Raw genomic sequence first — 23,450 nt, forward strand, 5'->3', positions numbered from 1 at the left:
ATTTCGGAGGAATGTTGTGTAAAATCTTGGGGGGCAACGGCTATTCCGATTGCACCATAGTCGGGGCGAATTTTGCTTTTAAGACAGTGTTCTATAACACGTCGCATCTTTACATACATACATCAAACATTCAGCCCACATTTTCCTAAATCATTTTCGGATTTTACAGTATAATTTCTAACAATTAGAAGCAAAATTTCTCAACTGTGGAATTTGATTATGGATTCATCTCTCATCAAAATACTTCATGATCTCTCCAAATTGGAACCTCTCGACGGTTACAATTACAAGTGGTGCGCTCATAAATTGCTGATTGTTTTTTTTTTTGAGCAATTGGAGGTTGATTACGTCCTTGTCCAAGATTGTCCTCAACGTCTGGCTACCGAGATATCGGATGATGCCGATGCTACCCCTAATGGTTTGGACCATATCGATTTTTTTTGTCAGGTTCGGGTTTAGACCGGATTGGACCGAAATTATTGAATATGCCTCCGTATAATTTTCGAGGTTATTTATTTCAAAAAGAAATATAGTTAGAAAATATTTCACACTTTAATTCTCCATTTTAAGAGAGTAGAGGTGGAAATGGAAGATTAAAGAATAGGAAAACAAAAGAAAATAACACATGATTTTAGGGCTCTAAAGAAAGTAAAGATTTATTTAATTTAAATAACACTGGACCGAAAAATTTTGGGTTTGGACTGGATCGGACTGGAAACCCGAAAAACAAAATTTAAAGGACCAAAGAACGGACCAGAATTATTATATAATAATAATAGTATTTGAACTTATATGATCTTATCTGAACTTATTGGACATGAAACTTTTTTTAGGTGCACATAACGCCCCGGTAATGTGTTAGATCATGAGAAATAACCCTAATGGACCATCACCTATCAAAGGTTAACCAGCTCTGCTATACAGGTCTATGTTTGAGCCACTCCCAAGCATTGCGCTGCTGATGGGATCGATCTTGTGGCCTCCAAATCACAAGTTGAGTTCCCCACCAAATAATCCAACTTGTGTTGGTTAAAATTAGAACATATGATAAACACATAGAATGAATCATGTTTTCAAAAGTTATAACGCCAGTCCTATCTGCAATATGTTGCGTGCTACATCCATTTCACAATACATGCAACATTTTCTATTTGGGCACTGTTTATCAACTAACTTTGACAATTTTTCTTTCACCAATAAGTAAGAAAAAACATTGTCAAGTAAAAAAGTCCGTAATAATGCGAGAATTCAAAATACCGATTTTTTTTTAAAAAATTACTTATACGCAATTAGAGATATTAATATCCAAACAACCATATTGAAGTACGTAAAAAAAGAAGTGTTGCATGTATCATGAAACAAAGATAATATTAAATATTCTGCCCAGATTGAGCAGAAGGAAACCATGGTGGCTCGCCCAGATTGTGCGGCTCCCACCATGGCTCACCCACCCCAGATCTGCGGCTGAGCCATGGTGGGTACCTCCATTTCTGGGCGAGCCACCATGGTCAACAATCGCCAATTTTGGGCGGCACTCAAGTTGCAGTAAAATAAAATAAAAAAATTCGAACCTCTGCCGACGAGGCTGCCCACATGGCCGATGACCACGACTTGAAGAAACATCGTCGACCATGAGGTACGATACTGGTGTCGCGCGTCAAAGTGTTGCAGAAAAGGTGGAGGAAAGACGAAAAAATGGTGAAGATGATGGTGGTGCGCGGGTGACGATATTGGTGCTCTGGTGACGATGGTGGTTCGCAGGTGAATACGGTGGTGAAGATGATAGTGGTGGTGACGGGAATGGGGGTGGTAGTGGCTGCAGACTGTTGCGGGGTGGTAGTGACGGGGAGGGGGGTGGTGGTGACTGCAGGCAACTGCGAGGTGGTAATGACGGGGAGGGTGTGGTGGTGACGGTGAGGGGTGTGGTGATGGGTAGGGTGGTGGATGTGGTGGGGGCTACCGAATTTTTTTGCCGAAATGTATTTTCACATACCGGAGAAAGATGATGTCTATTTCTGATGGAGCCAAAGATTCATTTGTTATTTTGACTTTGGGATGTAATGGACTAAATCAAAATGGCTCTTAAAACCTCTTTGCTTCCTTTCCATGAAGTAGAAGATGGTCGTCCCGTTATCGCTTTTGGGTCGATCAATTGAAAACAACCTCTCTGCAATTGCAAGGGTAAGGTTGCGTACGCCCGACTCCCCTTACCCCGCTTGTTGCGAGAGCCTCTTTGAGGCAATGGAATAATGATAATGAATGATATCGGAGAAAGAGGAAGGGTGAAAGATTTTGGTAAATTGTGAAATTGTGGGGTAGATTTTATAAGGGCACAATTGTACTTTCATGTAAAATACGCGGACGTTTTTAGCGAATGAGGACGCCGAATAGCGATACGTTATTATTTGGCCGCAAACATGTGGCATCCTATGTACTACGTATTTGTTTGAGCCTTACACGATTACACCCTTATACTATACAGTTTACACGATTACACACACTTTTCTTTCTTATCATCTTATGGAATATGGAGTGATGCTTTGCCAGTTTGCCGCCAACTTAGTTAGACTTTGCAGTTTGCACCCACACTCCAATTTTCTTTGCTACGGAGTACTATTCAACGGGATATTGTCTGGGCCTTTAATGCCTTAATGGCCCTTATCACTAAATATGATGCACAGCCACTATAAAAAAAACCAAAAAAGAAATTTAAAAAAAATTAAAGAAACTTTTATGAATTGAGGAATTAATTTTAGGATTTTTAGTGTATAGCGCTATAAAGATTTTTAATTTATTTATAGCGTTAAAAATCTTAAATTACTGTCAATTGTGCTTTTAATTAAAAAAAATAAAAAAATTTAGAACCCTGAACGTCAATCAAATAGGAGAATGACTTTGAGGCATTTTGTTTATGTTTCATGCAATAATCGTGTTGGAGTACTACTGTATTAGGCTGAGTAACTTTTTATTTATTTAGATTTTTTTTATTGTTGAAAGGTACTTCGTATTACTTTGGTAGGTAATTAGTACTCCGTAATCCAGTTATATTTTCTTTCAACGCCTAGGTAATTTATAATGGGAATTTTTCTTTATTTTTACTAGTTAATTAAAATATTAGTACCCCTCAATTTTTTTTTTAAAATAGCAGTTAATATATATGTATATAAATATATATTTTTTAATTTATATATGGTTAAGGGTGAGTTAAACACGAGTTAATTTACCAGAATTAAAGATAGACTCCAAACGGTGAAAAAATAAAACTTAGACCCTAAGCGGTGAAAAGAAGGATAACTTAGACCCCTTTAGTTTCCTTATCTCCGGTTTTACACATATCAATGTACAAATTTAATCATTAATATATTTAATTCTCTTTAAGAAAAAAATATAAAATGTTAATATTTTGAAAATACACATTGACACGAACCTAACAAGATTTCACATGATTATGTTTTATTTTACATATAAATCACCAATCATAGTCAAAGTACGTAGAATATGAGAATAGTGTAGAAAGTCCAAGCGTTGCGATCGATCGAGTATTAAAAAACAGAGGAAGTATTGAATAATGAATTTTAAATTAGTCATACCGACAAGGTTTTGACAATTATGTTGATTTTGTAAACTGGTGAAGGAAAAAAATGAAAATTACTTTGGGTTTCCATAATTTACGGTAACTAACTGACACTTAATCTTTCTTTATTTTCAGTTTTGAGTTTATGATGTTAAAAGTCATATGATTTAGATTAAATTATTAACTACAAACATATATACCTATGTCAATCATGTTAATTTTAAAAGGTAACAACAAAAAATGGAATTAATTTATAGATATGGCTTTCATATTTTTGTTTCTATTTTTTAAAACAGAAAGCTAAAAAGGAAAAAGGGAAACGAACGGCCACCTTAATGATTAATTGATTTCTTATTATTTTATCATTCGAGGGTACACTTTGTAAGTTTTAACATAATCAGCACGAATACAATTAAAACATTTCAACTGTAAATTAAAATCGAATGAAGTTATAATCGAAGTAATCAACCCATTTTATTTGATAAAGCATATAGTTCTAGTTCTATACTATAGTTAATTTGATCTGTTTTACTTAGGAAGTGGAATGGCACGAAGAGGTATAGCTTTCTGTATAGTAATCCCAAATTTATCACTCATATCCAAATCTTGAGGTTTGATCCCATCTCCAACCTTCCAATTAAAACCATGAAGAAGATTCCCCAACATAAGATTCAACATTCGGAACGCTAACGTATCTCCGGGACATATCCTTCTCCCTGCTCCAAACGGAATAAGTCCGAAATCCTGTCCCTTCATATCAATATCGCGTTCCATAAACCTTTCGGGTGAAAATAAATCCGGATTTACCCAGTGATTAGGATCTCGCGAAATAGCCCATAGGTTTACGAATATTTGTGCATTTTTAGGCACGATGTAACCATATAATTCTACGTCATTGTTTGCTTTACGTGGTAGTAGAAACACGGTTGGTGGGTGCATCCTTAAAGTCTCTTTCACTATGGCTTGTAAATAAGGAAGCTTTGAAATGTCCGATTCTCCGATGATCGTCTTGTTCTCGCCGAGCACTTGTTTCAATTCGGCTTGTGCCGTTGCCATTTTTTCCGGGTTGTGGAGGAGTTCTGTCATTGCCCACTCTAATGTACTGGAGGTGGTATCTGTCCCTGCTGTAAAGAAATCCTGTTACATACAACATGTAATCATGATTAGTTAAAAGTCAAAACTTTAATCATGGTTTTTAATTATAATGTTAACCATCATTTTATGTCTGCTAGCTACTTTATGGATAACATTAGTTTAATCAATTTAACACTCCCTGTTAACACTAATCATAAAGAGAATTTGCAACAACCTAATATCTGAATATTGATTTTACTGACCATCGTAGTATGTTTTGTCACCTCTAGAAGCAACTAGTTTGGTAAAATGATGATGCGTACGTAACAGATAAAGATTCCTACCGGACTCCTACTGAACTCGAGTTCGGTAACAAATAAAGATTCCTACCAGACTCCTACTGAACTCGAATTCGGTGCGTTTATAAACGAACCGAACTTTTACCGAGCTGATTTTAAATTGTTTACGAATAGTATTGGTTGTCAACCCCTAGTTGTGTCTCATATAAGCACGCGTTTATCAGAACTGTTACTAATGCTCGATTATGCTTAAGATTTTTATTTTCACCTTCTTTATAATGGGCAAAAACTTAATTAATTAATATTGAAAAAAATAAATTAACTTACCATGAGAAGGTGCTTAATATCATCAAGACTCAAGTCAGAATCATTCTCCTTCATGACTCTAAGAAGTGTATCCAACACATCACCATCATTTCCACAAACACCATTACTTTTCAATCTCTTGTCTATGATATCTTCAAAAACCTCGTTCAATTTATTCCCACACCCCATCAAATTATTATTAACACTAAACATACTTAAGAACCTTAAGATAGGAAAACAATCAACCAAATTAGGCTTTCCAATCTCCTTCATAATACTCCAAACAAGCTCCTTAAACTCCCCTGTATCACTCGAAGTATAGTTAGCCAAATCGAACGAGAAAAACGTGTTGGACAACAAATTTAGGGATGTTGTAAAAGCAACTCCACCAACATCAAGTGCTTCCCCTGTTTTACAACATTCCTTAACGTGAACCATAAGTTCAGACACTTTTTCTTGTCTAAGGGCTTGACTGGCGTCAAGCCTTTGCGAGGAGAACAATTGGACGGCTGAGATCTTTCTAAGGGTACGCCATTTTGCGCAAACGGGCAGCCATGCTACGGAGAATTTGTCGTGCCCGTTTGAGCGTACCGCGGCGGAAACTTGCCTACTAGAGAGTGTAAGGTCATGTTTTTGGAACATTTCTTTGGCTACTGCAGAAGAGGATACAACAATAGTTGTAATACTACCAAATTTAACAGAGATTAAAGGGCCATAAGTTGTAGCAAGATTGGCTAAGTAACGGTGAGGCGAATCGCCAAGATGAAGTAAGTTACCTAGGATTGGTACAGATTTTGGACCAGGAGGAAGCCTAGAGTTACCATTTGAAGTGAGTTTTGAGGAATTTGAAATCAGCTTGTAAAGATAAAAGATAAACCAAACAAAAGAGAAAATAATTAACAAGCTTGTGTAATTATCCATAATTTTAGTAATTTTGTGTGTTCAGCTTATCTTTTGTGATGAGCTTGGATATGACTCTTACTATATTTGCTATATATAGGAGTTTCCGGGTTCATGACTTATTGTGGTCTTAGAAAAAGTGGATGGTCAACTACGATGTCTTTTATAATTGACATCAGCAGCTTCCTAAGCTAAAAGGGTGAAGAAAAAATTGCTACACAAAAGAGTAATCGTAAATGACCTTATTGAACTAACACCTAACACCTATTGGAAATATATCTAATTAGCTTTGTAGGTCGGTCAGACTCTTGGTAGTAAGGTTCATTGTTAGAATCGCAATCCGGATCGTAGGATCACTACGATCCATTTTTTGCAAAACAATCCAGATCGCAAGCAGAATCATAGGGATGGTGTGATCGTAGCAGGATTAATAAGTTCTATAGGATCGGTGGGATTGTAATAGGATCGTAAGATCCTAGGTGCAGGACCGGTTAGGATCGTACAAGATTGGAGCAGGATCGTATAGGATCGTACAAGATCGTGCAGGATCGGGCGATCCAACTTTTTACTTCTTAAAATGATTCCTAAAGCAACTAAATTTCTCTTAAGCCTAAAAATTGATATCCCAACTTCATAAACGAAAATATTTCTCTGATGTAATCTATATAACTATTACAAAGCCATATTAGCTTTAAAATATCAATATTATGTGTCAAAAAAATAATACATATTTAGCATCCATATTGTTTGATAGATATGTAACCCTATTTATTTATTTAGCAGCATTTTCTACTACTTTTTACAATTTTGTAGAATCTTACGATCTTATGACCCGATTCTACCGATTCGACCTTCCTCACTGATTCAAGGTGGGATCCCAATCCAAACAAACATGGTAAGGTGAGATGTTAATAGTGAAATCTCAACTCCAAATGATCCCCTTCTAATACAAACGCGGAAATTGCACTTAAATTTTTGAAAGAAACTGGAGTATTTGAATATTACTTACTACGTCCGTTTCATAAAGATTTTTACCGTTGTTATTTATACAAATATTAAGAAAAAAAAGGAGAGTGTGTAAAAAGGTAGGTATATGGTTAAAATAAGATAGATGTGTAAAAAGGTGGGTGAGTGTAAGAAAAAAAAAGAATGAAGTAAGAGAAAATGGTGCAAAGTTATAAAAGTTGTGGGTAAGAAGGGTAAGATAGTAATTTTTCATGTCCAAAATTAGAATAAAAAATGCAAAAAATATCGTAAAACAAACTAAAACGAAAAGTATAAAAATTATTTTGAAACGGAGGTAGTACTAGCCACGTCCTAGTGCAAAGTTTTTTTTTTTTTTTTTTTTCATTTTTATTTATTCAACATGCATTTGAGTTTGAAACAACAACCCACTCTGTTAGGAATTATATAAACTCAACTTAATTAAATTGACAATAACTCATATTTGAGATCGGAGTCAACATAAGATTATTGGTTCCATGCCAAGCCAAAGTTGCTGACAAACTAAGATATCTAGTAGGAAAGGTGAAGACAAAATTAATACATAAAAGAGTAATCGTTAATGACCTTATTTAACTGACACCTTTTGTATATTTACGTAGTATCTAATTAACTTTGAAGGTTGGATTTATTGGTATTTGGTAGTAAGGGGTGATAGTGATAATGAAGTCTCGTGTAAAGTTTGATTCCTTCTAACAAAAAAACGAAATTAGATGAAGAAAATTACACCTAACTTTTTGAAAGAAACTATTTGAATATTAGTACTAGCGAATAGGGTGAATACTTGTTTTTTAATTCAACATACATTTCAGTTTGAAACGGCTATCCACTTGGAGGAAGTATTTTCGGATATCAGATATGTGTGGACAAATGCATATTATAGCAAAAGACAAAATAAGAAAAATGACAAAAAAGAAATTAAATGGTACTTTTTAAAACAAAAATGGTACTTTTTTTAACTGAATGGTACTTTTTTTTTACAGAATGGTACTTTTTTAACATAAATAGTACTTCCTTTTTTGTCTTTTAGCTATTTGTCTTTTAGCTTATGTGTGTTGCCACACATATCTGATATCCGAAAAAACAACCTCATCCACTTGTTGTAGGTGGATTTTTAATTCAACAAATATTTCAGTTTGAAACGGCCATCCACTTATTGTATATGGATTGAGGAATTAGACGATAACACATGCGAGAAAATAATGCAAGTTGGAAAGCTCATCAAGTTGTCCAACGGATGGAGAAATGCTTGATGTACGTTGTGGGAATGCGCTTTCTATTTTGGGTAACCATGTATTTCGTAGGACTTTGCTCAAAACAGCGCCATAAATAAAATGGGAAACTGGGAGATACATCAAATATTGGCCGTTCAATACCATTTCAACTTTGAAGGCGGCCATTGTGTGAAGCGATTAATTGCTTACATGTTACTAGTTTTGAAAGAACCCTACCTAGCTTATTACGGAGTACCTTCATATAATTGTTCATACTCATACTTGGGTCTTATTTTCGATGCAATTGGTTTTACTACTCGATAGTCGATAGGATTATTAACTGTCATTTTGTTAGAGTTCTTTCAATATAATGTGATTTTTTAATAGTATAAACTATAAACAAAACTTAAAATGCCATGAGTTAGTAATTGTGGAAGAATATATTCTCGATCCTCCTCTAGTTAAGGAACTCCATTAGGACATTTGATTAATTAATAATCCTGTATTTTTATTATACTTTGTAGTTCGTATTGTATACTTAATACTTCCTTCATTCTTTTTACATGACACAGTTGTGTTTTTTACACTATTCATACAATCTTTTTTTATATCCTTTTGAGATTTATACGTGTAGGATCTTGTTAGATTCGTCTAAATAAATATTTTTTAAATATCAACTTTTTATAATTTTTTCTATCCATAAATTAAAGATATTAATGTTTGAAATCGTACATTGACAAAGGTGCATGACTGAATAATTGTCATGTAAATAAGAACATATGGAGTATTAGGTTGAGATTTTCGCAATTTTGATATAAAGATCTTGATAAACTTTATTGGGTCAGAAACAAGTTCAATAAGATTTTTATCATAAACACAATTGGTGATAGGCGGAGTAACTCATGCACTAATCTTATACAGAGTATTTCTTATGTAAATCAACCTTCCTCCGTTTCTTTAATGTGAAACACCCACTCCCAAGTCCCAACGCTAACATGCTGATTATACTGTTAACGGGATCTATATAAAGAAAGGATTTTATAATTTTAAGGAATTCATTTCGCGTGTTTATTGGCTTATAGTAATGTTTATTGTTAGTAGTAATGGAGGGTGTGGAGGGCATGGGCTTACCAAACAATTTAGGGAGACAATGATAAAAGGATAAAGCGCAAGATGAGTGTTTACCGAACCCGGTCCCATAATTATGCAAGATCCAAAATCAAAGAGAAATGCTTTAGAGTAAAGCAATACGGAGTATTATTAAAAATAAAATAAAATAAAAAATACATGCAATCTAATTTTGAAAGTTGTCTTTAATTTCATAATTATTACTGTATTTGGTCTACGCAGTTCATACGCATTATAAAAGCATTATTATTGATCCCCCGCTCACCAACTTTTTCTTATCTTTACTATTTTCTCAAATCAAAATCCTCCAACACCACAAAAATTCCACACTTTAAGTTAATCACGTACCTTGCTCTAGCTACTAGCTAGGCTTTGTTAGGCAGCAATTGCCTAATATTTGAGACGGTTTAATTAGACCATGGACGAAGCAATGTTTTCCAGGGAAGTGGTCAATTAACAAAGTTTTAGGCTCCGTTTGGTAGGGTGTAAAACGTTTTCATTGTAAAATGATTTTCCATGGAAAACATTTTTCAAGGGAAAACACAATTCCAAACTAGTTTTCCTTTGTTTGGTAACTTAAAGGAAAATGGGAGAAGATGGTGAAGATTGCGGGGAAGAAAGGAGAGGGAGGTAAGGAGGAAAGAAGGAAAAGTGGTCAGTATTTTCCACCCTTGAGAGAGTCATGGAAAATGGTTTTACGTCCCTTACCCAACCAAACAACGTAAAATGATTGAAAAGGGGAAAATCGTTTTCTATGAAAACGTTTTACGCCCTACTAAACGGAGCCCTAATGTTGTTTACATTTTTCGCGCGTTTTCGTACGTTTTTAATGTTTTTTACCTAATAATTTAAATTACTTTTGGATGAAACGTACCATGTTATCATCTTACCTTAAAACTTTACATATTTCTACTCACTTTCTCTTATTTATTTTATTGAATGTTTTTTTTACACTTACTTTTTTACATTCTCCCTAATACTTTACTTATATTTTATTAACCTTACTCATATGTTTACCCATTTTCTCCCACTTATCTTAATATGTGTGCTGAAATTATTTGTAAAGATTATTAAGAAATCATGTAGTAAATAAAGCAGGAAAACTGCCAATAATAACGAGTTTCTATAATTTTTGTTTTTATTGATCTGTTGTGGCTTAGCCACTAGTTTAAAGGCTAGCTAATTAGGGTGATGTGGGTGGTAGTCATACAATGATACAACGATACAAGTAGTCAAGATGAATGGTGCTCTTGGCCAGGCACACGTAATACGTATGTGAGTTTATAATTTACACACCTTTGACCTCTTTATATGTTTTTTTTGGTTCTACTACGAGGAGTTTCCACCGCCTTCGACGAGTGGACTAATCTTCCGCGGGAGTTTGCTTGGGTTCTCGATGGGCACAATGGCGGATCCAGGATTTTTGTATTGGGTGGGCCAAAACAAATGCATTGCTTTTTTATATTTTTTAGACCTGTAATTTTTTTAACATAGATTGAAGTCGTATTTACTAAAATTAAATATAAGTAATATTTCAATGCTTATCTTTTTCAAATTGACCTATGTTGACATATAAATATAGAATATAATAAAATAATAGGATATCACGTAGATAAAATTTGCATACAAACAATACATATATCAATTTATCCTTTTTTTTTATGTGTACAGGAAATCGCTTGAATATGAGCATAAATTGCTAAATTCTACTAATAATAGCGGTTAACATCGAAGGCTTGTCTATAATTTACTTGCTCGAATCCCCATCCTCATTTATATTTACATAGCACTTTCGCCCATTCGCAAAAAAAAAAAAATGTTAAAAATATACTTTTATTGTTAACATTTAAATGAAGTGAATATATGAAATGCTTTGAAAAAGTAGTACTGGTCGTCAAAAAAAAAAATAGATAAAGAAATGTATGGTAATTCCTTCGAACCCGCGACCATAAATAGCGATGCTCTATTTGTTCTGCAGCTACCATCTTAGCTAATTTGGAGACCAGAATTACTAATACACGAGAAGCTATATATTCACTGCATGGATTATGGGGCGGAAGACTCGAACTCGAGACCTTGGTTAAAGAGCAAGAAGCCCTTAACCACTCATGTCAACCTCAATTGGTTGTCTAATTAAACCTCTTCTTTCTACCGATAAAAAAGCGTATACAATCGAGTAGATGTTATGTAAAATTATAATAGTGTATAAATCCTTATCTAATATAATTCGTTGATAGTATTATCAGGTCCATCGCTGTCATGCCAAGACGCCGAAGCAGTTACGCAGGCGGCTTCATATTAAGGCATTCATCATTTAAAACAGCGACACACTTGAATTGACGATGGTCCATGGTTATGCAGTTGGCAACTTGGCACGCACCACCATTGTATTTTGACAACGCCGGATGCACAAATGCACAATTCCACTTTATATATAATTAACTATATAATTTGTACTACCTATTACTTTAATTTTTATTTATTACTAGTTTAATAATACTAAGTTCCTTCTATGAGTGAGTAACTTTCAATTACCAACCGACAACTTCACCACAATATGCAAATGCCTTAAAATTAGTAGTGGTAATGGAATAATGGTACATCCACCTTTTCCTGTTTTTGGATTATTTGATGAAAATTTACGAAGAAAAATACAAGTTTGTGTCCGAGATGATCGAGATTACTACTCCGTAGTCCGTACTATATTATCTACATTGATGTTACTCAAATAAGTATTTTCAAGCAATTATTTTTACTTTCGTATCAAATTATACTTAAGTTCATTCGAGTTGCCAGCATTATACTTGTCAAATTATACTTAAGTGTTAAGAGTGTTTTATCATATAGTCTGATTCCAGCTTTATAACGTGCCGCGATCTGTTGAATGGTGTAACTAATAAATGTAAATGTAACAGCAGTGTAATGATTCCATATGTTTCCAAGAGTGTAGTCAAATAACATCAACGGCAATGCACTGAATTTAAGCTTGCCATTTGGATGCTTCATATTAATGAATACTTTAGAAGTCATCCACGTCATAGCCACCTTTGCACGCCGTTTATCCTAAAATCACATGGTGTCCACTATATTACTATCAATATTAGCTATCTCTTAGTCCCCTCTTAATTTTTCTCTTTCTTTAAGAGTTAGCTCTTAGATAAAATGTGGTAACTCTTAGCCCCTTTTATTTAGAGGTTGATTGAGACATCCTTTAAATAAGAGGTAGCTCTTAGAAATAAGAGTGGGGATGAGGTGGAGGTTTGTGTTTGTTTTGTGATTTTTATTTTCTTTTTAAAAAGGAAAAATATGTAAAAAGGTAGTTAAGAGGTAGTAAATAAGAGATAGTCTATTTCTTGGGTTTTTTGATGGATAACTCTTATTAAGAGATGGTGGTGATGTGGATGAGAGAAGGGACTAAGAGGGGGCAAATAAGAGTTAGCTTATAATTGATGCTGAGCATCAATTATAAGGGTCACTCTTATTTACCCACTCTTAATCTCTCTCTTCATCCACCTCATCACCCTCTCCTAATAAGAGGTACCTATTAAAAAGTCCAAGAAATAACAATCTCTTAGTTACTCCCCTTAAACACCTTTTACATACATTTATTTTTATTATTTTTTAACAAAAATGTCAAAAACAAATATAATATTTTCACAACCATCCACCTCACCCCACTCTTATTTCTAAGAGTTACCTCTTATTTAGAGGATGTCTTAATCAACCTCTAAATAAGAGGTAGCTAAGAGTTAGCTCCTTTTTATTAAGAGCTAACTCTTAAATTTTCTCTCTCTTTAAGAGTGGGCCCATTACAATTGATGCTCTAATCGAGTTCCTAAATTGTATTAACTAGCTTTTGAGTCCGTTCAATGAACGAGCACTTATGTAGTGGTTATTAAACCCGTTTTTCAAAGTGCTAATTTTATTGAGGGTTTGCGATTTTAGTGCGAATATATGATTTATATAGAGGTAAAATTTGAAAGTCGAAAAAATGTACTCCGTATACATTAGATGGTGAATTATGAGTGTTAAAGCGGGAAATGGAATGGAAGAGGTTGAATTATCGAATGTATAAATTAAATGGTGAATCGATGTTGAATGAGCAAGATAGAGTGAAAGAGTTGTTGAAGCTGTAAAATAAGTATTTCTATAATAATCAATAAGATGGAGATGACACTTATCATATAATAATCAATGGTTATCCTTTTTAAATACTAGGTATAAATTTATTATTATTGATAGTTATTTTAATAATATTAAGCATTATTCTCTTTATTTCATAATACTTTCAGCATTTTAACTTTTGCACTATTCTTATATTCGCTTTGACCAATTTTCTTACTAATATATAAAATCAAATACGTTGTTAGATTAGTCTTCATGTATATTTTTCAAACATTAATTTTTTTTTTAAAGTTTTTAGTAATACATAATTGTGTATAATTACGGTTAAACTAGTGCCTTGCCCTTGACAAGTGTGCCACTTAGACGATTGCAAGTATAAAATGGAGGGAATGAGAATTAAGTAGTGGGATAAGTATGAAATTGAGGGAATAAAAGAATTAAGTAGTGGGATCAAATATTATACTTTTAGAGTTTTAGGAATGTTGTACTAATTTTGTATTTTAAAAAGAGATACATTTTGATCGGTACATAATTTTAGGAGAGTGAGTTGAATTCATTAAAATAAGATGAAAGTGTAGTAGTGGATGAAATATGATGTAAGTGTGGGGACCACAAGAAAGAGAGAAATATTAATATAATTGAAAGTGATGATCAATACATGTCAAAATGAAAAGTGTATCTGTTTTTAAAATACGTTAAGAAAACTGTATCTGTTTTTAAAATATGGAGAGAATTTTTGTTTTTGTTTTTAACAGATAAATCGAAATGATCATAAAGTGATTGCTTTCTTTAACTCCACTGTATTAGTGAACAGAGAAGTTCAATTTATAATTTAATCATCAATATATACAGCAGCCAATGCCCACTTTTCAAAATGTTTGTGGACTCCCTCGAGAATTTTATTTGACTAAACTAGCTTTTAGGGCTGCTAAACTGAACAACTAATATGGCTCCTTGCAAGAAAACACATCGGACATAAACGAAATTAAAGTTTATACTGCCACAGTTTTGAAATGATCTTTATAATTATTATATATTAATATTAACATTAAAAAAAAAGTGTGTAAAAAAGGTGGATAAATGTAATAAAATGTGGATAAAGTAAAAGATATATGTAAAAAGTGGTTGGGTGTAAAGTAAATGAATAAAGTAAAAGAAATAGAGTGAAAACTTGTAAATGTTGTGCGATAAGAATGATATCATAGTAAAGTTTCATGTCCAAAAATAGTATAAAACAAAATGAATAATTTTTTTTTTGAAATGGAATAAAAAGAAAGTGTAAAGATCATAGATGTTTCTATGATGATCAATTGATCATAGTAAGTATGACCACCACTATGGATTAATATGAGCCACATAAAATGCTTTGCTTTTATCTTTAAATTTAACATAAATAATATATTTTAATGATTTTAATTGTTTTGATTTTTAAATTTAAATGTGAATTTTTTTTTTTTTGTAATTTCTGTATTTTCCAAAATTAATTATTAGTATTTTCTTAAATAAAAAAATAGAATAATTAGGAAAGTTAATTAACAATTAACTTAATTTCTCTCTCCTCTTGCTAATATTATCAGTAATTACAGCCAGAGTTCCGATGGCCGGCAAATCGACCCCGTCGTTCTTCGTTGCTCATCGTTCATGGGTGTCTTTTATCATTCGTTGTTCGTCGTTCGTCGTTCGTCTTTCGTCCTTAACCCGAAATTCCGTGTTTATTTTTGTTTGGATTAGTTAGATATGGAAATCAATGGGATGAAGAACGAATGTGTTGATGATATTGAAGCAAAGAGCAATGAAATTCGGTGCTTGTTCCTTAGAATCTACAACGATTATTGTTTGTCATGGCTGTATAATCGAGAAACGACATACTTTAGTGGTACGTGGCCGCCGGAAAATGGAGTCATGACTGAGGTTTAGTGTTAAATCTGGATAGCGTCGGTAGGTTGAAGAATAATAATGTTTTAGAGCATTCCCGTCGAATTGGGTGGTCATGGCTGGAATTTGTCCTGCTGAACAGAAGTCCTGCTGACCAGAAGATAGCTAGTAGCGACAATACAAAAAAAAAGGTCCAACAAATGGCTTAAATATCAAATCAGGGTTAAAGGGTTGAATATACAACTGAATAGTCATATATATAATACTTTTTAAAGAAAAGTAGGAGACAAAGAATGTCCACGTAAAACATTTCCAAGCTCATACAAATTTGGTAGATAGACTCCAAATAACTCCAAAATTAATTATACTGTTTAAGAACATGTGGCGACAATCAGAAGTAAAATTGGGGGTGGGAAATATCAAGCATCTGAGAAGATGAAGATGATTTGAATTGAAGACGAGGGGAGAAAAAGTCGATGTCAGAGGATGTGATTCACATCTTTCCATTGTCGTTACTCAACTTGATATTAGTGTCTGCTGGAAATCAGGGCCTTATCGTTGTGGCATCGACGGAGAAGTAGTGAGTGGATTTACCACAGACTTTGAGAATATGGAGTTTGGGGAGGAGGAAGCGACGCATATAGAAGATTTGGAACGAGAGTTTGTGTTTGGGTTTGAAAGTTTAGATTTGTTGTTTGTTTTCTTCCGTATAAACCAAATATTTGTTGGGTGTGTGTGTTTCTACTCGAAAAAAGGCAAAATAAAATTGTGTTTAGTGATTGCACTATATTTTTTATCAAAAAAATTAGTACATCTGTTTCATAAAGATATTTACAGTTACTATTTGCACAAATATTAAGACAAAAATGAAAAAGTTGATTGTATATAATAATATATAGAAATAGTTAGCCGGATTAATCATTATTAATTATTAATTATTAATTATTAATTATTAATTATTAATTATTAATTATTAATTATTAATTATTAATTATTAATTATTAATTATTAATTATTAATGATTAATTATTAATTATTAATTATTAATTATTAATTATTAATTATTAATTATTAATTATTAATTATTAATTATTATTAATTATTAATTATTAATAATTAATTATTAATTATTAATTATTAATTATTAATTATTAATTATTAATTATTAATTATTAATTATTAATTATTAATTATTAATTATTAATTATTAATTATTAATTATTAATTATTAATTATTAATTATTAATTATTAATTATTAATTATTAATTATTAATTATTAATTATAATTAATTTTATTTTAATTTTAATTTTTGTTATTTTTTATTTGTTCTTAATTATTTATTACAGAGTATTAATTATTTTTTATTTATTATATATTATTTATTATTTATTTCAATTCAATAAATTAGTTCAGTTAAGTAAAGTTCAGTTCATTTATATAAGTTAATTTCATTTCAGTTCAGTTCAGCTAGTTCAGTTTGGCTCAAAAAACCAATGCCTAAATACCTTTATTCCTTTTGAATTCCATGATTTTAAATGTCAACCAAAACCACCAGCTTTTTAATCCCTTAAAGAATCTCGTACTATGGGGTGTTGGAGAGTTTTGTAATCCGAAAATGTTTTACAACAGGAAGTTTATATATTTCAATACTAAAATTATGATCACTTGGGTATTTATACTTAAAACCCAAGTAAAAATATGTAGTAATAATAATGTTGTTGTTTTTGTTTGTTTAGGTCATAAAGTAGTATTCCTTGGCTTTGAGATGTTTAGTTCACCTTATTTCTCTTGATCTGATCTGGCATGATCTGATCTGATCTGGATTTAATTTTTCTGATCTGATTTGAAACTATTATGATTTGATCTGAACATATTTTTTCTGATATGAAATTATCTAATATGATCTGATCTGATTTTTTATAATTAAGATTTAATAACAAAATTTACAATTATTAATATTAAATGATTATTTTATATTCAAATTGATAATATTGTTATAATTACAAATTATTTATTTTACTTTAGTCATCATTTAACTATTTCATATATTAGATAGATTTGGACATGGTGTAGATAGATCGGTTCTAATTTGGACATGATCTGGACATACCGGTTTTGATATGGAGATAATGGTTCTGACTTGGACATTATTTGGACATACCGATTCTTGTCTGGGCGTATGGGTTATGATCTGTACATGATCTGTATTGATCGTACTAATCTTGGCATGAGCTATACAGATCGGTTTGATCCGGACATGATCTGCACATACCAGTTCTGATATGGACATAATGGTTTTGATCTGGACATGATCTCCACATATCGATCATACCGGTTCCGATCACACTAGTTCTGATCTGGAAATATCATTTCAGATCTGGATATGATCTATACATATCGGTTCTGATCTAGACATGAGCTATACATATCAATTCTGATATGGACATGATCTGCACATATCAGTTCTGATAAGGACATAATAGTTCTGATCTGGACATGAAGGTTCTGATCTGGGCATCATGGTTATAATTTGGACATGATCTGCACATATCGATCATATTGATTTTAATATGGACATGATCTTCACATATCGTTTCAAATCCGGATATGATCTATATAGATCGATTTTGATCTTGACACGATCTATACATATCAATTATGATCTGGATATATTGGTTCTGATCTGTGTGTGATTTGTACCGATCAATTCTGATCTACACATATCGATTCTGATCTGGACTTGATCTGCACAGATTGGTTATGATTTGGACATGACCTGATCATACCGGTTCTGATCTTGACATATGGATACTTTGGACATGATCTATTTAGACCGTTTCTGATATGGATATGATCTATACAAATCAGTTTTGATCTGGACATATCGATTCTTATCTATACAGATCAGTTCTGATCAGTTGTGTAATACCCCGGATTTTTAAAACTCGATTAATTATGCTTCATTATTTTTATTTAGCTAAAATAGATTTAAATCTTAATTATTTTCGGACTTCTAATAATTTCGAAACGTTCTTATTTTATTCGGAAACTAAATTTATTTATGTTTCGTTAACGATATTTTTATAAAGAATTGTTTTAGCTAAACATTTCTATTTTTAGTAGTTTCAAAAAATGGCAACGAATTTCTGAATTTTGGCCTAATCTTGTGAGATTACGAAATTGCCCTTAGAAGAGCCAAAATTTCCTTTTCTCTTTTTCTGATTGCTTTCCACGTACAAATGAGTGAAGGAATTTTCTTCCTCCTCCTCTTCCCTAAAAACCAGTTCCATACATTGTTAAGTTCAAATTGAGTTCTTCCTTTTCTTTCTTTACAAATCCAACAAAAAAAAACCAAATTTCTGAATCAAAAATCAAACCAAAAACCAAGTTCACTCCCCTTTTGTTTCTCTGATTTGAACCAACCACCACCACCATAACCACCGACTACCACCGTGACATCCCCCAACACCGTACCCCACCGTACTTCCCCCTGCTCTCCTCCTCCTTCGTCGCAACTCCCCTACCCTCCCCTGTCTTCCCTTTCCTCGTTTCCCTTGCTGTGCCACCACACCCCATCACCCTCACCAATTGGTGAACCAACCTCCGCCGTCCCACCGTTCCCGGCGAGCCACCGCTGCCTCCTCCCAGAACCACCCCAAAGCACCCCTCAAACTCCCCCTTGTTATTTTCCCTGTTCGTGCTCCCCTCCCTCCCTCCCGTCGTTCTTCCGCCGGAAAACAACCACCACCACCATCGCCTCCGTCGCGGTTTGCGCTGCTGCACCGCCCAACTCAGGCCACCCTCCTCTCCTCTCCTCCTCCCCTTCGTGCCTCCCCTGTTTCGCACCTCCTCTCTCTTTGGTCGACTCCCAGAAACCCAAATCCAATCTTGGTTTTAAAACCTTGATTCTATTTTCCTCCAACCCAAACTTAAGTTGGGCCAATTTAACAATTTGGGCTTTAGGTAAGACAATCTGAATTTTCAGATTTTCGATTTATCAATATTCCTGTTTTGATGAATTATTTACTAATAAAAATTGATATTATTTTTCAGGTTTAATTATCGATTTTAATAAAATAAATTACTAGCTTGATTTAGCAAAAACCGAATTTGTATAATACTTTGATTTAGCAAAAACCGAATTTATATAATACTTCCATGTAAATCGATTTATGAAATATATAAATATATTTCGATTAAAATTTTGTTTAATAATAATATTTTCATTCAATTTCGAAATTATACTTTTAATTAAAATTCGTTAGTTATAAATTCATTACTTATAAAATTTATTATTTATAAAATATTGATTTTAAATTATTTATCGTTGTATACTAATTCAATAAGTTAAGAAATCGGACTTGGAGCTCAGGAAGAACGATCCATCAGACGGGAAGTATAAAACTACAGTTGAGGTAACGGCTATTGCTAGTACCCGCAATTCCTTTCTAAATGTGTTTATGAAATTATGACGATATGATTGAATTTATGAACTGAATGCTTTGACATGTTTTATTGAATTGCGGGAAATGAATTATGTTTTGACTGAATGATTTCTTATTATATGAAATGATATTTATGCGATGCCATGAAAGAAATGATATTTTATTGATCCCAAGATCAAAATGATGTTTATGAGCTAAATGAGTTATGATATTTCAATTGAAATACAAAAGCCAAGGCTTAGTAAAATTACATAAAACATGATAAATGAAAGTGAAAGACCTGATTTGTCTGGCAGTATATAAACTACTATCTTCCTATCTACCGGTCATGCATGCACCACGGACACCTGTCCACCCATGGATTACGAGCCCAGGCTACCATGATTTATGAGCCCAGGCTCAGGGCCCAGGCCCCAGGCCCCATGTTACCAGTTCAATGATGAGCCTAGGACCAGTGGAGAATTCCTTCACGGTTCGTACTTGCCGACAACTAACATGTTAATTAAAAAGTTATGAATGAATTAAATATGATGTTTTATTAAAGGTTTTACTTATTCTATTCTCCCTGTGTTATTAAATAAAATGAATTGAAATGAATTTACGTTGCTAGGGTAGTCATTACTGAGTCTTCGGCTCACCGTTTTGTTTTCCATTTCAGGTACTGCGGGGAACGATGGAAACGAGTAGAGGCGAGGAATTTCACTTTAATATTATTTACCTAGTTTATGCTTAATGTTTTGATAGTTTAATTAAAGACTTTTAGTAAGTTAGGTACTTTTATTTTAGAAATATAAAGGATTATTATGTTAATTTGGAGGATTTAATGGCTTATGGTATGATGTTGTCTTGTAATTCCCAAGAGGGAGTTACGACAGGTAATGTCCTGACTGAATTAGTTAAACTCCGCTGCTAGGTATGCTTTTATACTTGAATTAGAGGTCGGGGCGTTACAAGTTGTGATTTGGACATGATCTGATGATATTGGTTTTAATCTGATGCAGATATAGACAACAACGTTTTTCTTATTAAAGCAACAATAATAATAATAACCTGATCTGAACTTATCTTTTCTAATCTAAACTTATTTTTTTATATATATAAGATCTGATATGTACTTATTTTTTCTGATCTAATCTAGTGTGATTAAATTGGAAATGAGTAATAAGGTCTTTAAATAAGGTGAACTAAACAGGGCCTAATTAGAGCTAAAAGATTTTAACTTCATCACCATATGCAGCTATCACAAATAACGAGAGATGTAAAAAGCAGGTCAGATTTCGCAACTGGATGACCAAAGCATTGGCTGCTTCAACTTGTGGCCTTCTTCGACTTTGGTATGATGTCCTTATAATATGCCCTTTACCAGATTTCATGGGTATTCATTAAAACTCGGACTAGTCTCCTATCATATTTTTTTTTTTTTTTGGTTCTACTACGAGGAGTTCCCACCGCCTTCGGCGAGTGGACTAATCTCCCGCGGGAGTTTGCATGGGTACCTCGATGGGCAGCATCCCTCCCAGTTGAGATTTTTTCCATTCCCAAGGCTCGAACCCGAGACCTTGGTTAAGGAACAAGAGGCCCTTAACCACTCATGCCAACCTCAATTGGTTGTCTCCTATCATATTATCCAATGCTTACTTAATTAAACGACTAAACTAAGTAACGGGGTACACGTTATCTATCAGTAGGTGGATCAGGGAGTAGTTAACTACTCACTACTCCCTAATTGGCTAATTGTTGTTTAATTTGAATTTTCACCATTTTTAAGACATGACTTAAAACGTAAAAGATTCTAGTTCGGTACGCGTAAGAATTTTAGAAAAATGATATTATAAAATTATGCAGTGTATTGAGTCTATTAAAATCTGACATGACTATCAGTTTCTTATACGTTAGTAACAATTTATGACCAATCTCTTAAAATTTTAACCCAAAAATGCAATATATAAAAACTTAGGGACGGAAGGGGAGTAACTATCAAACGTTATAATAATTTGTACTAGTCTTATATGCATGTGATGTGTGCGAATATAAGAAAAATAGTTTTGTGTTATTACATTTAAACCTGAAATAACATGTAAAAAATATAATATAAATGTGATGCGTGCGAATATAAGAAACAAATAAGTTAGATAGAGCACAACGCATATAAACAGATTGATTAAAATGGTAAGCATTTATTTAAAGGGCTATATTGATTAAAATGCTTCTTTGGGCTTTTCCTATTGGATAAATTATCATTAATATTATCTATTCTATAAGTGTGAGAGATATTTTAGTAATTCAAGGAAAACACATTTTAGTAATTCAAGGAAAACACCAAAAGTAAATTTACTAAAATAATCTTACCTTTTTTACTTATATAATAGAGATGAACATGAATGAACATCCGTAAATAATCTCTTTAATAAATAAATACTTCGAACCTTTGGATATTGGGCTTGGGTTTACATTATTGGGCAGGAAGTTCCTCTTTTTTGTTTTTTTTGAAGGAAATTGGGCAGGAAGTTCAAAAAGATATAACATGCAGAATGGGCCCACGTGTCACGTGAATGATACGTTTGATCTAAAAACTACTTTATCTGTGTTTAATAGCTGATTATGACCCTAAACCAAACTTATAGGGAGTACTTGAGCTGTGTTTGTGTGTGAACGACTTTGCTGGATTCATAAATTAACGCATAAATGTAATAAAAATGAATGACAGTACTACAGTCTAATTGCGGCTAGGTTCCTTCGATTGTGGGATACAAGTAGCTAGGAATTGTGTTGCCTGAGAAGATGATGTAACATCTCAAGCTATAAGATGAACTAGATGATCATTCAAGTTATTTTAAAAGCGCCTGATTGAATTATTTCAAATTGATCATTGACTCGTGTTAGGGCTTTTCTATATATGATGAGTACCAAACACTTGTTACGACGACTCAAATTAGTCATTAAGTTTAGATGTGAATAATAATACTTCGTACAAAAATTAAAGTGTAGTAATTATTTTAAATAGAGTGGGGTATAACGATAATCCGTACTATATTTTCTTTAGGTTAATATCTCATTCTCAATTAGGGGTGTTTGTTTCGTTTATTATGGAAAAAGAAAGTTAATCAACAATCTTTATTCCCTTTGATTATGTTTGTTAGACCATTTTAATCATTCCCTTTACCCTAACATTTACCCCATTTTCCTCTGTTACGATTCCCCATATCCCCTAGGCCCTAAGGAATCACTCTAACCCCAAACTCTTATTCATCCAACTACCTTGACCACCATTGTATTTGTCCTTGACAAGACCTGAGCAACCAGAACCACCCACTCTGTCGACCCACCCAACCCCATCACCTACCCAGACCAAAATCACCTGAAACCAAACTGCGGAAACCACCTGAAACAACCCAAATTCAAACTTAAAATAATTCCCACCCACCTGAAATTCCACTAAAACTCACATGAAAAACCCGCACCGTCGTAAACCTACTCCCAAACAGCAAAAACCCACCCAAACGGCA

At 33.1% G+C, this 23,450-nt stretch overlaps 1 protein-coding gene and 1 long non-coding RNA gene across 2 annotated transcripts; one reads left to right on the forward strand and one right to left on the reverse strand.

Moving 5' to 3' along the window:
• Positions 1-3,906: 3,906 nt before the first annotated feature.
• On the reverse strand, positions 3,907-6,234 carry LOC110787620 (cytochrome P450 76AD1). The gene is made up of 2 exons (XM_021992249.2): positions 5,275-6,234; positions 3,907-4,711 (listed from the first exon to the last, which is right to left on the reverse strand). Exons 1-2 carry the CDS (start codon positions 6,172-6,174, stop codon positions 4,103-4,105), a joined length of 1,509 nt encoding a protein of 502 aa, XP_021847941.1. The 5' UTR covers positions 6,175-6,234; the 3' UTR covers positions 3,907-4,102.
• Positions 6,235-18,786: 12,552 nt separating this feature from the next.
• Positions 18,787-20,960, forward strand: LOC130467112 (uncharacterized). The gene is made up of 3 exons (XR_008927274.1): positions 18,787-19,462; positions 19,852-19,914; positions 20,603-20,960. It is a non-coding gene; the product is annotated as an uncharacterized lncRNA (long non-coding RNA).
• Positions 20,961-23,450: the final 2,490 nt, after the last annotated feature.

Source organism: Spinacia oleracea, chromosome 2, assembly GCF_020520425.1.
Source record: "Spinacia oleracea cultivar Varoflay chromosome 2, BTI_SOV_V1, whole genome shotgun sequence".
Classification (NCBI taxonomy): Eukaryota; Viridiplantae; Streptophyta; class Magnoliopsida; order Caryophyllales; family Amaranthaceae; genus Spinacia; species Spinacia oleracea.